The 18,618-nt window shown below is 37.8% G+C and overlaps 2 protein-coding genes across 5 annotated transcripts in view; one reads left to right on the top strand and one right to left on the bottom strand.

The window, feature by feature from the left end:
- The window catches only part of PHF3 (PHD finger protein 3), a 51,023-nt gene extending 40,113 nt beyond the window's left edge, over nucleotides 1-10,910 (top strand). For all 4 annotated transcript variants that reach the window (XM_085056569.1, XM_085056568.1, XM_085056571.1 and 1 more), the window contains 6 exons: nucleotides 222-354; nucleotides 871-1,063; nucleotides 2,598-2,745; nucleotides 3,825-3,914; nucleotides 5,199-5,394; nucleotides 6,592-10,910. In XM_085056569.1, the coding sequence (XP_084912695.1) occupies nucleotides 222-354; nucleotides 871-1,063; nucleotides 2,598-2,745; nucleotides 3,825-3,914; nucleotides 5,199-5,394; nucleotides 6,592-8,765 (2,934 nt within the window). In that variant the 3' untranslated portion in view covers nucleotides 8,766-10,910. The remainder of the gene's footprint in view (nucleotides 1-221; nucleotides 355-870; nucleotides 1,064-2,597; nucleotides 2,746-3,824; nucleotides 3,915-5,198; nucleotides 5,395-6,591) is intronic.
- Nucleotides 10,911-11,633: 723 nt separating this feature from the next.
- Nucleotides 11,634-18,618, bottom strand: part of EYS (EGF-like photoreceptor maintenance factor) — a 331,694-nt gene continuing 324,709 nt past the window's right edge. Inside the window, exon 18 of the mRNA XM_085056747.1 lies at nucleotides 11,634-13,965. Within this exon, the coding sequence (XP_084912873.1) occupies nucleotides 12,767-13,965 (1,199 nt within the window). The 3' untranslated portion in view covers nucleotides 11,634-12,766. The remainder of the gene's footprint in view (nucleotides 13,966-18,618) is intronic.

The raw sequence follows: 18,618 nt of genomic DNA, 5'->3' as shown, positions 1-18,618 counted from the left end.
CTAAATGTTGCCTAAAGATATTTGAGAATACCAATTAGTTATTGTAATACATTTGTAGATTTTGTGATAGAATTTTAGGCTATACTGCTGAAGGGAGAGCTTTATGTCTGAAGGCAGAAAAACACCATAAAATTTTAAGCACCATAAAACATTTAAGCAGTATTAGGAATGTTAGGAGAGAGATAAAAAAGGCTAACCAAAATGTGGTTGACTTTTCTTAGGAACCTAATATGAAGCTGTTTGAGAAGTCAGAAGAAGCTGAAAAGGATAAAGAAATAAATGAATCCGCATCTCCAGACACCACAAGTCAACATAAAAATCATCTCTTCGATCTCAACTGCAAAATCTGCATAGGTAATTTTGGAAAGCACATGAAAATAAATGTATCATGCTTCTATAAATTTCAGTCATAAATCTCAATATACCTCAAGAATTTTTAAAAATGTGGGTTTTTACCTGGTTTGCTAACAAAGTTGGTGAAGGTTTTACTTTTTAATTGACAAAAGAGGCTGTTAAAATGATAGCCTATTTGGCATAAACTTGTCTTTAAGAAAAAAGAAAGAACTTCAGAGAGTAAAATCCCTAAAGTGGGTGTATATACTACTGTTGATTCTTCATTTCTTTATCTTATGCCATTGCAGTGGCAATATTTATGTATAGTACTGTATAATCATATACAGTATGTATATGTATAATTATTGTATTAATCTATGCATTGTATAAATATCTGTAAAATGCGTCAGTTCCTTATCCTATCCCACTTCAATGGCAATATGTAGTATTTTTAATGCGTCTTCCTTGTGCTCAGAGGAAGTCCTCTTTTTGTTTCTTTAATAAAAAATGAATGCCATTGCACTTTCTTTTGTGCAGGCCGAATGGCACCACCTACAGATGATCTCTCTGCAAAGAAGGTGAAAGTGTCTGTGGGGGTTGCACGGAAGCAGTCAGACAATGAAGCAGAGAGCATTGCGGATGCACTCTCCTCAACATCAAGTATTTTGGCTTCAGAATTATTGGAAGATGATAAGCAAGAATCATCAAAATCATTCACACCTCTCCCAAAGTAATATAAACTGTAGAAACAGAATTTTTAAGTGAAAGACATCATTAGTCTTGTTCAGCTATTATGTCTGAAGCTAATTTTTAATGGCATTTCATTAATCCATTTGTGCACTTGAAGCTTTACACGTATTAAGAATGGAGTTATCCGCTGGAGTAAATGATGTTGTGCATTTATATACGTGATACTACATATATTGTTGTGATTGCAAACTTCTAATTACCACATTTTCTTTTTTGGGAAAGTAAACTATGTTCCCTTGTGCAGCAGGGTTTAAAAAGGACTCATACTGTCTTTTGCTGTTAAGAAATGTATGTAAGTGCTACATTTAGATGAATGTGTCTCTGTGTATATAAGGCCAGGGATTTGAGAGTGCTCTTAACAGAGCATTTAAACTGATAAATCAGGCTAGTTTCAAATCTCAAGGTAGTACTTTTCTAGCAATGACAGGTAACAGCAGCTTGTTTGATGTTTTGCTGTATTTGCTGCCAGCTCTCTCTTCATTTTCTTCCACACTGTCCTACTCACTAAAAATGAAATTGCAGTTTATGAGGCTGTTTCTTTCTGGATTCAGGGAAGCTTTTCTAGGAAAACATCAACTCCCAGTTATTTAGAATTGACCAAAGTTCATGCTGAAATTTTGCCTTTATCAGGACAGTGTCATCTTTTACCAAGGACAGTGGGCTTTGGTTTTTGAATAGCTTACAGCAGATTCAAAGTAATATCTAGTATAGACAGAAATAAACATAGGTTATTGTGTTACTGTAACAGCACAACATCTGGCCCTTCTGGGCAGTTTAAAACTGCTAATAGCATGCCTAGAATATCTTGTTAGCAACATATTTGGAAATGTTGAAATGTGTAATCTTTTTCATAAGGAAACCCACAGGCTGAGAAACATTCTGCTGTATTTAAGTCATCCGATTAATTTTTTCAGCTACTTTGTTAACAAAACAGGCTTTTGTTTTGAAGGGAGCAAAACCAGTTTTGTACAGATAGAATTGGGAGGAGGCACTCACAGAAGGTGTGGAAGTGATGCACAGGTGAGACAAGATGAGGAGGCAGCTTGTGGGACAAGCAGAGAGTGGGGTGGCACAGGCATTCAGGTGGTGGACAGACAGTGCTGGCACAAAATGTAGGAGTTAGGAAAACAAGATAGGCCAGCAAGCAGTGTGTTGTCATCTCCCTGTGACGGGAAGATCTTGCTGGCTCTGCAGCACCTGTGTGTGTTTGTGTCCTCTTCAGTTCCATTTAATATTTCTTGGACTAAACAACTTTTCTGTTTTTAAAAGATAGACTAATGAGCTAATGTGCTGCTTATCTGGCTGTCCTTCCTGTACCATAGAGCTACTCCATTGGAAAATGAGAAACATGGTTGTCTGCCTGTCTCTTTTTGTTCACCCTCAAGTATGCTTAACTAAAAAAGAATATTCTTGATAATACTGCATTTTTATGATAAAGAAAAAATATAATTTACTCTGTCTTGCATGATATATCATCTTGTAAACCAGGTGGGCTTTTGTTTGTCCTTTTTTAGGTCAGAAACGCCTGGTACTGTGGAATGTGAAAGTCTGTTTCTGGCACGCCTGAATTTCATCTGGAAGGGCTTTATCAATATGCCTTCAGTAGCGAAGTTTGTTATTAAGGCTTATCCAGTTTCTGGGTCCTTTGAGTATTTAACAGAGGTATTTATATTTATTGCAAAGAATGAAGAATTAATTTATTAATTTTACCAACTTGTTTACCTTGTAGGCTAATAATAGTATTATGATGAAAGACAGTGCCACATGATCATTGTACTGAATAAAGTATTTGTGGGAGGACACAGGTTAAGGTCTATATTTGTAAGTAATGTATTATTCGTTACATGAACCTGTGGTTCATCTTACCTTCTATAACAGAAACCTGCATAATGGAGTTTAGGTTTTTTTCCCTATCTGGTGGCAATTCTGGTCCTAGTCTTCCATTGTGACTAAAATGTCCCTAAAAGAATTTTACATAATGTTCTCTTCTGTGTGTGAGAGACAGGAAGAGCATGAAACTGCTTATAACAGTTGTCTTCATGTCACAAAATAAAGATCAGAGAGCTCATAAGGCTCAATTTTCCTTCTTGCCAGCTACACAGGATGCAACAGCTTTCTAATTAAAAGGACTTAGGTCTTCTATCAATAAGATTCTCTTTACTTTGCTGTAAATCTTCAGGGAAGTGCAGGCCATGCAGTAATCCTTAACACTAAAGGATTGTTGTATGAGTATGATAAGCTTTTCAAAAGTCTTCTACTTTATTTCAAAAAATTATTTTTCTGAAAGTCTGTTTATTCTGCTTGTGAACAGTGAGCTCAATAGTATCCAAGAAGAATTTACATCTGTACATGCATGCACATGTAGGTTGTTTTCCTCAATGATGAAGATTTTGAAAGTTTATTATATATATAGGCGTGGAGCTCTCATTGTGGTTTGCTCTTACGTATAGGTTGAGTGTTCCCGGAGCACAGTACAGTTAAGTTTGCAGTTAATGTTACCAGATAGAATAGTTTTGGAGAGGTATAGATGAACAGTATTGAATAGTAAGTAATTTAGTAAATATCATTGACTTTGCACTGAAAATCTTAAATGTCCAAAGTTTAAATATGTTTCTTGTAACTTCTACTGATATTTTTAATTTTAAGAAATAAAAGAACTAGGTATGTTTTGAATTTATAAAACAGATACTGGATGAAGGACTTAATATCTATGTGGGATTCACATTTCTGCTTTGTCATAGGATTTACCTGATAGTATTCAAGTAGGTGGCAGGATATCTCCTCACACTGTCTGGGATTATGTGGAAAAAATCAAAGCTTCAGGGACCAAGGTAAGAATTCTACGTAGTAAAGACTTGCTGTTTAATATGCATCTTAGTCATCTTAAAGATGCTTGGTTTTTTTCTCTCTGAAACAGTTGCAAAATACATGAACTTTAGAAATATCTCAAGGTTATGTTGAATGGGATGTGTGGCAACTGCTGGGATTTATTTTCTTCCTACCTGGACTTGAACTGTCATTTGCTGTTTAAGAATACCTGTCTTCCTTTGACACAGTAACTCATCATGAATGTTTGCATACCACTTCACATCTCAAGTATTGCCCTTTCATTTTCAGTAGTGTTACATTGTGCAAAACCATCTCAGTGGCTCTCTGCTGGACTTGTCCCACTGTATGCTGGATGTTCTTGTGCTGGGGAGCCCAAAACTGGAGGGTCTTCAGATGCTGTCTCATAAGTGCTGGATAGAAAGGAATAGCCATTTCCCTTGGTCTGCTGGCTGCTTTGATTCTCATACCCAGATTGCATTTGGCCTTCTTGGTGTGGGTACATCACTGGTTCATACTGGTTCAGCTTGTCCACCAGGACCCCCACATCATTTTATGCCAAGCTATTTTCCAGGCTGTCCTGGTGCATGGGGTTACTCCAGCTCAGAAGTGCAAGATTTTGCATTTTGCCTTTGCTGACATTGACAAAGGTCAGCCTGTTTTTTCAGCCTGCTGAGGTCCCTCTGAATGGCCACCAGCCATTCAGCATATTAGCCACTGCCCCTGCTTAGGTGCCATCTCTGTTTTGCAGAGGGTCTTATGTCCAATCTTCCAGGCTCTTCTTTAAAGCCATTAAACAGTATCAGCTCCAGCATCACCTCCTAAGCTGGGCTTTGGGCACAATTCTGGGATCTGAATACTGGTCTTCCACTAGTATTAATGGATATCTTGGGCACCACAGACTACAAAACACAGCTTTCTAGTAATGTTAAGGGTAGGGAGTGGAAAAATTCATTGGAAGCTGGCAAGCTTCCCTAAAATTTGTTATTTAGCTGGCTGTTAAAATATTGGCTCTTTTGTCATGCACTTCAATTAAATTTTTCATACTGAATGCTTTCTATTTGTTTTACCTAGTTCTGAATTATTTTTGGCCATGTTTCTGCTCCGTCTCCTCTGTTGTTCTCTGCCTTTTTGGCATGGCTTTTTCTTCTCAGCGAAAAAGAATCTTAGGAAAAGTATATGCTCTGTATTTAAAGTTCTTTTAAATAAAGACCACTCAGTAAAAAAAAAAAAAGCATTTCACAGAAAAATGTACTTGACCATCTTTTCCTCTCTCTTCTTGTGAACAGGAGATCTGTGTGGTTCGCTTTACCCCGGTAACTGAAGAGGATCAGATTTCCTATGCATTGTTGTTCGCCTATTTCAGCAGTAGAAAACGTTACGGTGTAGCAGCCAATAATATGAAGCAAGTGAAAGATTTGTACCTCATCCCTTTAGGTTCTTCAGATAAAGTCCCTCATCATCTTGTGCCTTTTGATGGGCCTGGTAAGTACAGCTAGGAATTTGGAACTTTGTTATCGTAATGCTACTTAAAGAAGTTGGCAACAGAAGTATAAGGATAAATAAAATTTAAAAATGCTAGCTATTTTGTTCAAATATGTAATGAGTTTTCCACTGTATTATTATATTAGTTTCCTTGAAAAGACATTAATTTCCCCTTGCTTAGATTATTCTGATACTTTAAAGATGAAAAAATTACTGTGTACAACTTGGTTTTATGTCTGCTACCTTTTTCTAACACAGGTGGCTTTGTAGGTTTCAGGTTCAGTAAATTCAGGTCACTCAAGTGGACTATGGTAGAAGTCATGAGTTTCAAATTGATACTCTCAATTTAAAATAGTATTTTTCTTTATTTGAAATGTACTAATTTTTTTCTCAAGCATTCCAAAGTTCCTTACAAAAAGTTCATTGAAAGTTTAAAACTTCAATGTTTTAAAAGAAAGAAAAGGTCCTGAAATGGCTCTCAGTTGTTCTGCTTACACCTGAGTTATTTTGCATCAATTTATCTTGGTTATAAAAATCTGTGGATGATCTATCTTTTTGAGATAGGCAGGGACAAAATGAAGAGAGAATGAGGTACCACTCAAAATTGTTTTGCAGTTATACAGACCAAAATAGATAGTGAAGAGATAGGTAGTATGCCTTGAAACATAGTGCCTTTCCTGGAATGAGGGAAACATTTTGGAAATGTGCTCTTGGTAAATCTTTGAAGAAGTATGTCTAACACAAACGTATGAGGAGACTTTGTGTTTGCAAGTGTTCTGTTTACTTTTTTGTTCCTATTATATTTTGCTACCACTGTTACCATGTTGTAGCGGTGTTAGACAAACATGATTTTTAACTTCTGTGCTGTTTCTGATGAGATTAGATGTCCTATGTAACTGTCTCATATTCTCTGTTTGGAAGGTATAGTCTACTTGAAGCAATTTTAATTTGCTGTGCTTGAAGTTATAATTTTAATGTTATATTTTTATTAAAATATATTAAATTTATATTAAAATATATATTTTTATTATTTTAAGTATTGTTAATGTTCAACATAACATGCAAAACAATTTCAAATGTCGTAAGATTAATACTTCCTATAGTACATTGTTAAGTGTATGGCGGTTATTTTTGTTAAAATTATTGCCTTAACCAAAATATAAAGAGATGATAAATTGCTGTTACAATTTTGTACAGGGATTGAAATACATCGACCAAATTTATTATTGGGATTGATAATTCGCCAGAAAATGAAGAGGCAGATTACTGCTGTTTCAAGTGTTACCAGTAGTTTTGCAGATGAAGCTGCTGAAAGTACCTTGAGTAGCTTGCCACCAGAGAAGAAAAGCAAGCCAAGCAAACCTGAAGTCTCACATCATGATTTGGCACAAGAAGAAGAAGAAGAAAATAATTTTTTTAATTCCTTCACAACTGTGCTACACAAGCAGAGAAATAAACCACAGCAGTCTAATACAGACGATGCTCCAGCAGTTATTGAACCATTGGTGGAAAGTACCAAACATGAACCACCAAAGCCTCTCAGGTTTCTTCCTGGAGTCCTGGTTGGATGGGAAAATCAGCCTTCTACTCTGGAGCTAGCAAATAAACCGCTGCCAGTGGATGATATTCTTCAAAGCCTGTTGGGCACGACAGGGCAGGTGTATGAGCACAGCAAGTCAGAAGCAGGTCCTAGTGAAGACATACCATTATTAAATGAACAGGCAACGTTGAAAGAAGAAACCATGGATGTTGCTGATGTAACTGCTGAAGTTAGCGAAGCAAAGACTGGTTTGGATGATCCTCAAGAATCCACTAATGCTTCTGTAACTGTGGATGCAGCACCTGTAGGGACCTCAAGTTCTGCAAAAAGTGCTGGTTCTTTGATAGGGCTGAGTCTTAAGGGAAAACCTCCAGATGTCTCCACAGAGGCATTTTTAGCAAATTTGTCTGCTCAGTCACAGAATAAAGAAACTGAAGAAAGTAAAGAAAATGACCCAAAGCGACAGTTACCAGATAAGGATAGTGTTGCACAGGAAGTTAGAAGGAGTACAAATTCCAGCTTTTCTTCCTCATCAAATTCAGGAAAAAAAACCAGTGAGAACAATGTTAATGTTGGCTCTGCTGAAGGTACCACTGCTAATACCTCTAAATCACCACCATTTATTAATCTTAAAAGAGACCCACGACAGGCAGCTGGACGAAGCCAACAGACTAATGTTTCAGAGAACAAGGATGGAGATGTTAGCAGAAATGAAGACCGACAGAATACTTCAGGAAATGATCAAGGAGAGCCAGAGAATAAACAGCCTTCTGGAGAAGGGGGCTTAAATGTGTATCAAAGTGATGCACAAACCAGTGAGACGCAGTTCAGTTCAACTGCAGCTAAGGCAGATAACACAGTTGCATCTCAAGGGGAAGATACCAAACACTCACAGGACGATGCATTGATGCAAAACATTGAAACAGTGAACTCATTTAGAAGAGGACCAGCAGTAACTTCATCTCATTTTGAAACTGAAAACTCTTCTCGTTCTGAATTTATTTCCAAAGTCCCAAGCCCTATTGCAAGTGGCAGCTTCTCATCTGTTGGACCTCCACAGCAGAATTTTCAGCATCCTAAATCTAATCCACCTGGATTTCAGTTTCAGGCTCCTGCACCTCACAACTTCCCCCCACAAAACAACCCTATGTTTGGATTTCCTCCTCATTTACCACCTCCACTTCTTCCTCCTCCTGGCTTTGGTTTTCCTCAAAATCCAATGATGCCATGGCCACCAGTAGCTCATTTATCAGGTCAGCCACCACACTTTGCTGGACCCATTGCACAAGGGCTACCAGTGGCTCACAAACAATCAAGATTTATGGGACCAGAAAACTTTTTTCAGAGTAAAGACAGTAGGAGACCAGAAAGACGCCACAGCGATCCTTGGGGCAGAGAAGAACAGCATTTGGAGCGAGGGTTCACTAGAGGAAAAAATGATCGACAAAGACTTTACAGTGAAACCCATCACCAAAAAAAAGACAGACATGAAAAGGAGTGGAGCAACGAAAAATACTGGGAGCAAGATTCTGAAAGAAACAGGCGCAGAGACAGAAACCAGGAAAAAGAGAGAGAGCGGAAGAGTAGAGAGGAAGGACAGAGAGACAAAGAAAGAGGGCGATCTCCACACAGTGATAGGGCTGCTGATGGAAAAAGCCCCAGAGAGACTAGAAATCCAGAAAAAAAGGCAGAGAAGCCTAAAAGTGAAGAACAGGCTCATGAAAAAGATAAGGAGAGGGAGAAAAGCAAAGACAAGCACAGAGAACGAGAAAGTGAAAAGAACAGAGAGAGACATAGGGACCACAGTGACAGAACTAAAAGCAAAAGGTAAAAAGATGCAGGCAGTCTTTTAAAGTCCTATTTAAATAAACTGTTAGAATAATGTCGTAAAACTTTGTATGACAAAAAAAAAAAAAAAAAGAGCCTGCTAGGATTGTGCCATCTTTTTTATTCCGTGTTGGTGTTTTGCAGAAACAAGTCTGTGTTTTGGTACCACTCAATGTACCAATACTCATCCTTCTTTTCATTATACCAACTACCGCTAGAAGTAGGAGTTTAATATTTTTTAAAATTTTACATTGCTGTATATTCAAAATTTTAAAGATTTCTTTTATTAATATGCAATAAAGGCTTAGGAATTTTCTTAGCTGAGGAAGTTGGCTTTAGTCAAGTCTGCAATATAGTTGCTGCCTTTGGTAATTTGTGCTCCCTTCTGTTTTAAGATGCTCTGATAATTTTAAAGGTGGTTTTCATACAATAACCTTGTTTTTAAATTGCACTGTTTTTAAAGACTGCAGCAAAGCCTCAGAATCCACACGTTATAACAAAATATAATATGCTCAGTGGTGTGAAGAGTTTGGAGTTTTTTCAAATTATTCAGTAGTACAATAAAAAAGTATATTTCATTATGTTATATTTCAGTTATTTCCTAAGCATCTGAAGCAGTTTGTGACCAGAAATTGAAAGGCTGAGCTGCTCGAATGTTACTGCTTTAAACTGCACTTGTTTTAATAAGAAAGCATTTCTACCCTAAATTCTTGAAAATTATTTGTGTAGTAAATTCATTTCTCCCACCATTTTCCATGCTTCAAAACTTGAATACCTAAGCTTGTACATTACTTTGTGTTTTGCTATCCTTTTTACTGTAAAATGTAAATATTTTAAGGGATATTTTGATTCTAAAATGATAAAACTTTCTCACATATTGTGTGTGTTTGATTTCATAGGTGTGAAACTGTAGGCTAAATGAATATAGACGGCTGAGTCACAGAATGCCACATTTGTTGTACACTTCATGGCTCGGTTTGTTTTGAGTTTTGGAGAACAAAGAGGGGGGAGAAGGGCAGAAGTGTTTGTACCCCTGGGACTTCTGGTAAATTGGTATTTTGTGGACTACCATCCACCAATGCCAAACAACATGCAAACGTGAAAACAGATCACCTATTCTTATACCTATTAAAATATATTGGGCATCTTGTTGAGCCTGTTGGAAACAACAAAAATATTCCACCATATAAAGGTAAACTAAGGTGTATTGTTCTGCTTTTCAGCATTTTGTTTTTCCACTTTGAGTACACAACCTTACTGTGCTGCTGACAGAGCATTTTGCACTTTGCTGTAGAAAAGCCTCTTCTTTCCAGAAAGGTCTTCCCAGTTTAACAACACCCTAATTGTTAGTTTCAATTATGAATATAGTTTAAGGTAAATTTTTACTTGTATACCTTGCAAATAGCTTCATGGTCAAATTGGCTAAAATTAAAAATCTTGCACTGAATAAAGGAGGTGGTATACTTCTATTAAGTGATGTTTCTTAGGCTCATTGTTGAGAAGACTAATTTAAAAAAAATTCTCAGTTAATAACTAAAAGCAATATTCAAACATCTTTATAGCATAGTCTTTTCCAAATTAATTCCACGGTCTGTATAGCAGTAGTGCCATTGAATATATCTGGTGGTATCATACATGTGTTTTGTTGTTTAAATATTTACACCAGAGTTCTGTAGGCACAGAAGTGCACCAAAGTGTTGCTCTCATTCTTGGAGTAAGTTTTAATTTACAGCTCTGAGTGTGAAGATTTTCTTTTGATCTATTCAAAAGTAGTCTCCTCCAAGGCCACTCGTGATCTGCCTCTCAAATATGCATCCATCTCTGCTTTGAAAATAAACCGGACGCAGTGAAAATTGCAACTGCCTGTATGGAAGGGATGGGAATGCTTTCTGCCAGAACTACCAGAAATAATAACCAGAAAGAATATGTAAACATTTTTCAGGTTTGCTGAGTGCTTTGCTACCTGCCTTGTGTATGTAAAACTTGAAAAGGGACACAGTAAAACAGCTCTTGAGGGAGAGTTTTGTTAAATGTTTAAATCAACAAACAGCAACAGTCTCCAGGATTTGTTCCTAGGATCTGAGTTAGTGTAACGGGAATAAATCCTGCTACTACAGGAATAAAGGATTTTACTTCTTCGTTGCCTTCAGTCACTCTCCTTCCAACGTTTGTGTTAGCTGGAAGTGCTCTCATTACTTGTTCCTTGTATTGCACTGAATCACTGCTCAGATCACAAAAGGCAATGTAGACTGCTGAGGAACTGGCAGTACACCAGAAGCCCCAGAGAGAACAGGATAAACCTTAAATATGCTCCCTTCTCCAGCATCACATAGCCATAAAAGGCCCTACTTAGAGAAACTGGAAGAGAAGAATCTGGGGACAGCTCAAATGCCAGGTGGGCTTCATGAGCTGCCTTTTGAGAAGAGGTGCAGAAGCTCTGTTGCATCAAGCTGATCACTTGAGGGCTCAGATCAGCTGAAGAATGATGTTTGCAGATGCTTAATAAAATACCTTGGGGTAGCTCCCATGCACTGTAGTTATGTTTAAGTCACCTGTAACTGACTTGACAGTGCTTTCATTGCAACGCACTAAGTATGGTGATGTGGCAGCAAATGTGTGTCACCTAGTTTTAGGAGCTTCTGGCCTTTGCTCCATAACACACACCCCATCTTCACTTCCCTCTCTGCCCCAAAATAGTTACGTGTTTCTGACAGGTACATGCTGAAGACTTGCGTTCAGAGAATTTCCATGCAAGGAGGTGGTGGTTTATCATGTGCTTTTAAGCAATAGTAAAGTAGAAAAGGAAAAGATAGGAATCAATCACTATTTTTATTTAATAATTTTACTTTTATAGTAAGCCAGCAGTCAAGTGAGAAATTTAGATGCCATCATACATCATTGGTATAAGCACATTAAAATAGAACTCAAATTCTTTTTTATTGCCTCTTGAAGCAGAATATAACACAGCTTTTTGGAAGGAATTGAATTTTTGTATTTATGTATTAACAGCTCTATTTACTTTTGAGATTTTAAATTAATGAAAAATATATTTGCAGAAATTCAGTTTACTATGACCAAAACCTCTCATAGAATTTTGAAATGTCATTTAGGGGCATATAAGCGAGAAAGGTATAGGTAAAGCAAAACAGTTCTTGGAGTTTCTAATGCTTAAGCTCTTAAGAATTAAAGTTACTTGTAGGCAGACTGCCACATTCCCACATTCCAGTTGTAAATCGTTAAAGCCAAAAGTTTTCATGTAGTCAAATAGGGGAGACCTCTGCTGGAGAAAACCAAGAGGCCTGTTTTCTCTGTCTAAAATTAAATGTTTTTTGCTCTTAAAATAATTCTTTAAGCGTAATGTTTTAGCAGACTTAAGACAGGCTTAAGTTCTACCCTTTTACATATATACAGGATAGACAGAGACTCAGAAGGGAGAGAGAACAACTTCATTACCTAATTAAAGTCTTCGTGGGTTTAAGAAGTAATTATAGCTGTTACGATTAAAAAAATTCTCATTACAATAAATCTGCTTTTTGCCTCAAGTACACCTTTTCTTCCCCTCCGATTTCAGTTTTTACATTTGACCTTAATACTGTAAGATTACAAAAGAAACATTCTAATAAAATTTAAGAGGTGGAGAAACGGGTAACAGTTGTCTGTTCTCATAAAGCAACAAACAGCACTTGAAGGTTGGCTTTATAAACTAATCACTATCTCTTTGTTTACAAAACTATTTCCAGCAAAATAAAGGAAAAACAAAAAACCTGGAGGCTTTCCCATTATTTTAAAGTAAATGCTAAAGAGTATATATAAATAATTCTAGGAGTAAAAAACGATTTATCATATTTTATATATGCTAGTAACACTCCACATAAATTTGTCCCTTATTTTTTAGGCTAAGTGCTTTCTTATGTTGGTTGCTGAGTCATGCACTGCCAGCTAACACAAGAAACAGGAAGAAAAGGAATTTTATCACTTCTTTAGAGTCTTGGACATTTTTTTCAGTTAATTTCCAGAACTTCCATCATAAATGTTGTACCCTTCTGCTTTCATTAGCTGAATCTTTTTAGAATCTTGGAAGAGCACAACATCTTTAATTTTACCAATGAATTCCTTCTGAAAAAGCCCTGTAGTGACTATATTGACTTTCCTACCAATTTCAAACCCACCAAAGTAACAAATGCCACCATAATTTAAAGCAGTGTATTTCCTTTGTGGATCAATATCTTCAAAAAGGATTAGTTCCTCATCAAGATAAACCTTAATACAAGTTTGGTTTTGAACTACTGTAGTGAAATGCCATCTTCCATCAGAACAGCTGAAGTATTTGCTATGCATTAGAGGAACAGAGATTCTTTCTCCAAGATTAATCACAACTTTTAAAGTTCCATTGGCAAGACCAATGGCAAGGAAGTCATTATCTTCATCTTCACTTTTTCCCATCCATGCTATTAAGCCTTCTGTTTGATTGGTAGTAAAATTTAAAGAAAGGCGGCTGTACTGGAGGTCTCTTTTTCCGTAAAAAGGATCTGTGTATTTAATGTAGGAGTTACCAACAAACTTTGCTATATAAAATTTGATTTTGTTATCGCAGTACTTACCTGTCCAGCCTAGTGTGCATACACAGGTATATGAAAATGAAGAAGGCTGAGGAATACAGAGTGCTTGAGACCTACACATGTTTTGTGAACAGTGAATAGATTGTTCACACGTGGTCCCTGTCCACTCTTTTGGGCAAGAACAAGAAAAGCCTGAGTTTTCAACTTGACATGTTCCATTATTTTTGCACACAGTGTAACCACAATCTGTTCCATCACAGTCACCAATATTGGCTCCACCTTTGGGGTCAGTCACAGTAAGCTTCAGTTCCCTGTTGTTTATAACAATTTCTCGAATACAACCAGTGAAACCTGTGGGTTCATTTTCTATTGCCATTGGATTAACAAGGTTTAAGGAGGACACCCCTCCAACAAAAAAATCTGTGTGTGTGTCTAGTGCATTCATTCCAGGACTAGCTTTTTGAGTAACATTGATACCATCCAGGTCCAGGTAGCCTTCATTACCAGTTCTTCCTGCACTGAGTGAATGCCATGTATTTCCATTTGCATGGACCTTCTGAAGGGTCTGTAGGATGATGGTTTTGTCTCCAAGGTTGTAGCGTAGTTGTATAAATCCATTTGCTAATGATATGCATAGAAAGTCACCTATAAAAAACAGTATAAAATAGTTTTAATTTTTAGAGAGGGTGCACTGAAGAACAACATACCAATTCTAATGCTTTCATGCCTGCATTTCCTTGAAAAATAATATCTAAATCACACAAAGAGAAATGTTCCCAGATGAGCTGCTCTTTTGTTTTTTTCATTATTGGAAATTGAGCTCATGTTTGCCTCAAAGTAAAAACCCCAACCTTCTGAAAAGCTGCGCTTTCATGCAGAGGCTAGATAACTCAGATAGGAGGAAACAGGATTAAGTTTGGCATCCAGGAAATGTGAATTGGTGTTCCCATTGAAAAGAATAAAGTTTTGGCCAAGATACAAAGGCAGAATTCTCTCAATTTCAATATGCTGAATAAAGGCTTGATGGATTTGTCAGTTTAATGAACAGAAGGTTTGTCTGCACCAGACATATTCTGCTTTCCCTGAAGCTCCTTTTCACAACAAGGATGTTGTGGGTTTAATAATCTGACAGCTGTAGGAAGAGATATACTTTTTATTGCATTGTTCTTCTGGAGGCCTGCATGACAGGAGGAATTGGGAGTTATCTCTTCTTGTACTATCAGTATTTCTGGCCTTATGGGCAGTGTAAAAGGAGAGAGAGTACCACTCCGAACTATACATTTAAACGTGAAGAGGAAAAGCTGGGAAAGGTTAGGAAACAGGAGCTGGAAAGAAAGTTTGTAAGAACAGCAATACAATCTATTAGGGGAAGGCAACAGGGAAGCAGAAGAGGCAGCAGAAAAGTCTGCAAATTAAAGTTATGTTCTCAAACTTTTTGAGGTTTGCCTGTACAATTTAACTTCTGTATATTACTTTTGGAAATAATAGGCATCAGGTTGTTTTCAATTAAATTGGTAAATATGTTTGTTAAATTTGAATGCAAGCTTTCTTAATTAGCTACCAGTTCAGTTTCCTTAAAGATTCAACCTTTCTAAGGGTGGACATGTTAGTAGAAAGATGAAGTTTGCTTTCATGCGTGTTTAATTTTTAAGTATATCTAATCTTTGAATTACATTGCCTGTAGTGAAATTAAGAATGAATGGCTTAATTTACTGGAGGCTTGTGAAAGTTTCTAAAATTATACCGCCCTGCTCAAGAATTGTTCAGGTTGCCATTCAGACAGGGTGGAGATGTTTCAGTTGTATTAGTGTCTGTAGAGCTTCATGCCTCACCTTCCCTGCCCCTGACACCCATGGAAAGAACAAAAAAAAGCTCCTCCTTCTTTCAACTCTGGCAGTGGCAGAGCACTTCCTTTTAGCTTGCTAGTTCCAGTTGTGGTGATCTGGTTTACTTCCCTGTATTTAGTGTTCTTTTTGAGTACCTTGTTTGTTTCTGTTTTTTCAGAAAATTAATATAATTTCCTTCACTTGTGATTTCTCCTGCTTAGTGATGTGGCTTTAAGCTTGCTTGATTTTTCAATGCATTTTTTGAATGCACTCATCTTGCTTTGTTTCAGCAAACATAACCTGCTTGTCTCTTTTATCAGGACCTCAATGTTAGGGTAAGGAGTGTGAGGAAAAGTTTCTGAATGACCTCTTTGGCAGCCTTTGATCTCCTCTCTTATGCAGATGTGCAGACTTGCATAAGGACACTCCTATTTTGCTGTCTAGGAAGAAGGAAAACATCTGACCAGAGCTGCTGTTGCATCTGACCTGTAATCATGACCTGGAGAAGCTGGCAGTTCTCCAAGATTTCCTGGCCTGGCAGGGAAGGGCTTTGGTAGCTTTGCACATTTGACAATGATTTGTCTGTTTTGGAATCTTATTTAGTCTTATCACGAGAGCAAATCTGTGTTACTGAACCTGCTGTCTACAGTATAAAGAGGTTATTGCTGAGTACTCTGTTCTGGCACAAATTTGAAGCCTCACTTCAAATTGGAGAGACTTCTGCTGCTTGTGAAAAAAAAATGACACTTTCCAATTTCAGTTCTCCCTGAGGCTCTTGAGGTATTTTCTTACTTCTCTGGTTACACCTTCTCTTTTCACAGATGACTTGCCATTTTAGTCATTGGCAAGAACAACAGAGTGTTGAGATAAATTCTAGGATCTGAAAGTTGATCCCAGGGTGCAGTCAGTATTTCGCCATGAAGTTTATCATATCACGTACTACTAGGGACAGCTGGCTGAAAACATCTTAGGACTCTCATGTAAAGTGCTGTGTGTTCAGTGTCCAAGAAACTCAAAGTGAAGGCAAATGATGGGCTTGTCTTTGATCCTTTTCAGTTTAGGAGCCAGTAACATTTCAGCAAGGGAGCTCCGTCTGCCCTGTCTCTGAGGGCCAGGTTGTACAGCTGAAGCCTGTGCAGGCCAATGTCATCATAGCAATTGCATCACCAGTTTAAACACATGGCATTCTTGCCACTGATTTTCTCCTCTCAGGAGTCTTGGTATAGAAGACCATGAAGCAAGGTGGTTTTTCACCATTTCAGTTGGATCATTGCTCAGACCTGTCTCATACAACCTCAACTGTAGCTGGAGATCTTTTTGAGGAAATTTACTTTTGTGAAGCATGAAGGAGATGACATCCTTAGTTTTTCCAGCACTAGACTGTGTAGCTGGTTCCTACTTTCTTGAAAATGCAAGCTACACTCAGGACACATGACTTTGCTTCTGCTTTTCAGATTAGCATCTCATCTAACATGAGCTATTCATCCCCATCAATGGTGACACGAAAAAAGCAGAGAGACTCCTGAGGTAGGCACTCACAGTTGTTCTTTTGTTGTGCATGCAAGTCTTTGCCCAGCCTGTTGGATGCAAGGAACTGTAAGGCAATCTATGTCAGTAAGGTTGAATCTTTTTTAGAAGTAGGCTGTTGTAGCTTAGCTATGCCTTGAAACTGCAACATGTCAAGACCCTGGGTGTTGAACAAAATTAATAACAGCATTCAGTTCTGTTCTGATACACCTTCCTGCCCCTGTCATCCTCCCTGTTTCAGTAAAATAAAGTGTTTTTTTATAGTCAAATGTTAAAAGATTGCTTTCTTCTCAAGGGAAGGGAATTTTGTAGCAGGTATTGCCTTAAAGAAGGACCTGGAGATAAAATAGCGCTTCTACTTGCAAATCCTAGTTCAGGGTTTTCACCAGGTGCCTGAAGGTCAGAGTTGCTGTACCTCAGAGTGGATTGTCTGTATTTCATATTAGAAGCCAGAACTCTAAAGCAGGTATGAATTTTTCTCCATAACTTTAATTTTCATGTTTTTCTTACATGCACAAGTCTCACCTGCTCCCATATCAGATGTCAGAATTCCCAGAAGCCTAATCAACCCTGTGTCTTGAGAAGTCAGTTCCTAAAATTGGGAGTTAATTAAAAGTCTCCTATAAGTACATCCAACTGCTACTGTGAGATCTGGATTATCTGTTATAGTATCTTATATGACTTCTGATGATGAATTCTGAGCACATCACAAAAGTTTTCATCTTGCTCTACTACAATAAGTATCTAAGTCTCTTCAACAAATTGGTTACAGTGACACAGTTAAATTTTAAATTCTTCCAAATGGTGACAATGCCCTTTCACGTTCAGTCTTCACCCAGACATGTGGGTGTGTCTGTATATCCCCATCCTAAGAGGGGATCATGCTCAAGCAGTATCAACTCTCCATGTTTCTGTGTTACCATAGGAAACTCATGACATTGTAATTTGTCAAAACTTGGTACACTTGGAAATGCATACTAGGAATATTGCACTCTATTTGGAGATGTCCTGTTCAGGCCAGAAGCTTCACTATGAGTAACAAATGGGATAATATTCAATTTATACCGCTGTGTTGGGCAAAAATTTCTGCATTTACTGCCTATACTACCAAATATGCCTAATGCAGGTGTATTTCCTAGGAGGGCTGAATACAATGTCACAGGGTCTCAGGCTGACACACTAGGAGGTAGGAGGGCATCCTGGATGGTATTTTTAAAATTTCTGTTCCAAGGTCTCTTCCCCACAGAGACTTAAGTCTGTCTACCCTTGTGCTCTGGTATGTGTGTAAGGCAAGGCCTTTATTACCTGTTAAAAGAGTACCTGAGGTTTTTCCTAAACTCCACTGCACATTCAGAAGGATTTTCCACTAGTTTGTATGGCCAAAGGAGCTTCCAGAACATACTTTTAAGTAACTTTTGAAGCAGTGGATGCAGTCTTGTAGTCAGTTGTGGTGACTTTTTTGCTGCTGTTATCATGGTCCCAGTGATACAGAAATGCAAGAGTCTCTGAAGGCTCCCTGGGTGCTCAAAACTCACTGATTAGTTCCTGGAACTGCTGAAGATCTAGATTCCTTTAAGCCATGTGTTTGTTGCTTGTCTTTTGTCTCATCCTGTGTTACTGAGCAGAAGCCTCTATGCTAAGCTGGGGACAGAAGCTTAGATGAGCTCAGTGCTTCAGCAGCTTCTGCAGCTTAAGTGTCCCAGGAGCCTGTGCTTTCCTGGTTACTGAACATCTACAGTTTTGGTTCCTTTAGTTGTTTCGGAGCCCTGAGTCGACACCCTGGATGTATGTTTGCAGTCTGTGCCTTCTGTTGGTTTTACCTCACCCTTCTGTCCTCTAGCTCAAGCCCAGAATGCCAGTTTCTATCACTGTGGTATTGACTAGCATTTCCTCCACTCTCCTTCCACTATTTTTTTTCAGAGGTTTTTATCAATCATTGGCACCA

Source organism: Lichenostomus cassidix, chromosome 3 (assembly GCF_008360975.1).
Source record: "Lichenostomus cassidix isolate B80296 chromosome 3, HeHo_3.0, whole genome shotgun sequence".
Lineage (NCBI taxonomy): Eukaryota > Metazoa > Chordata > Aves > Passeriformes > Meliphagidae > Lichenostomus > Lichenostomus cassidix.
This window is presented reverse-complemented; position numbering and strand designations above follow the sequence as displayed.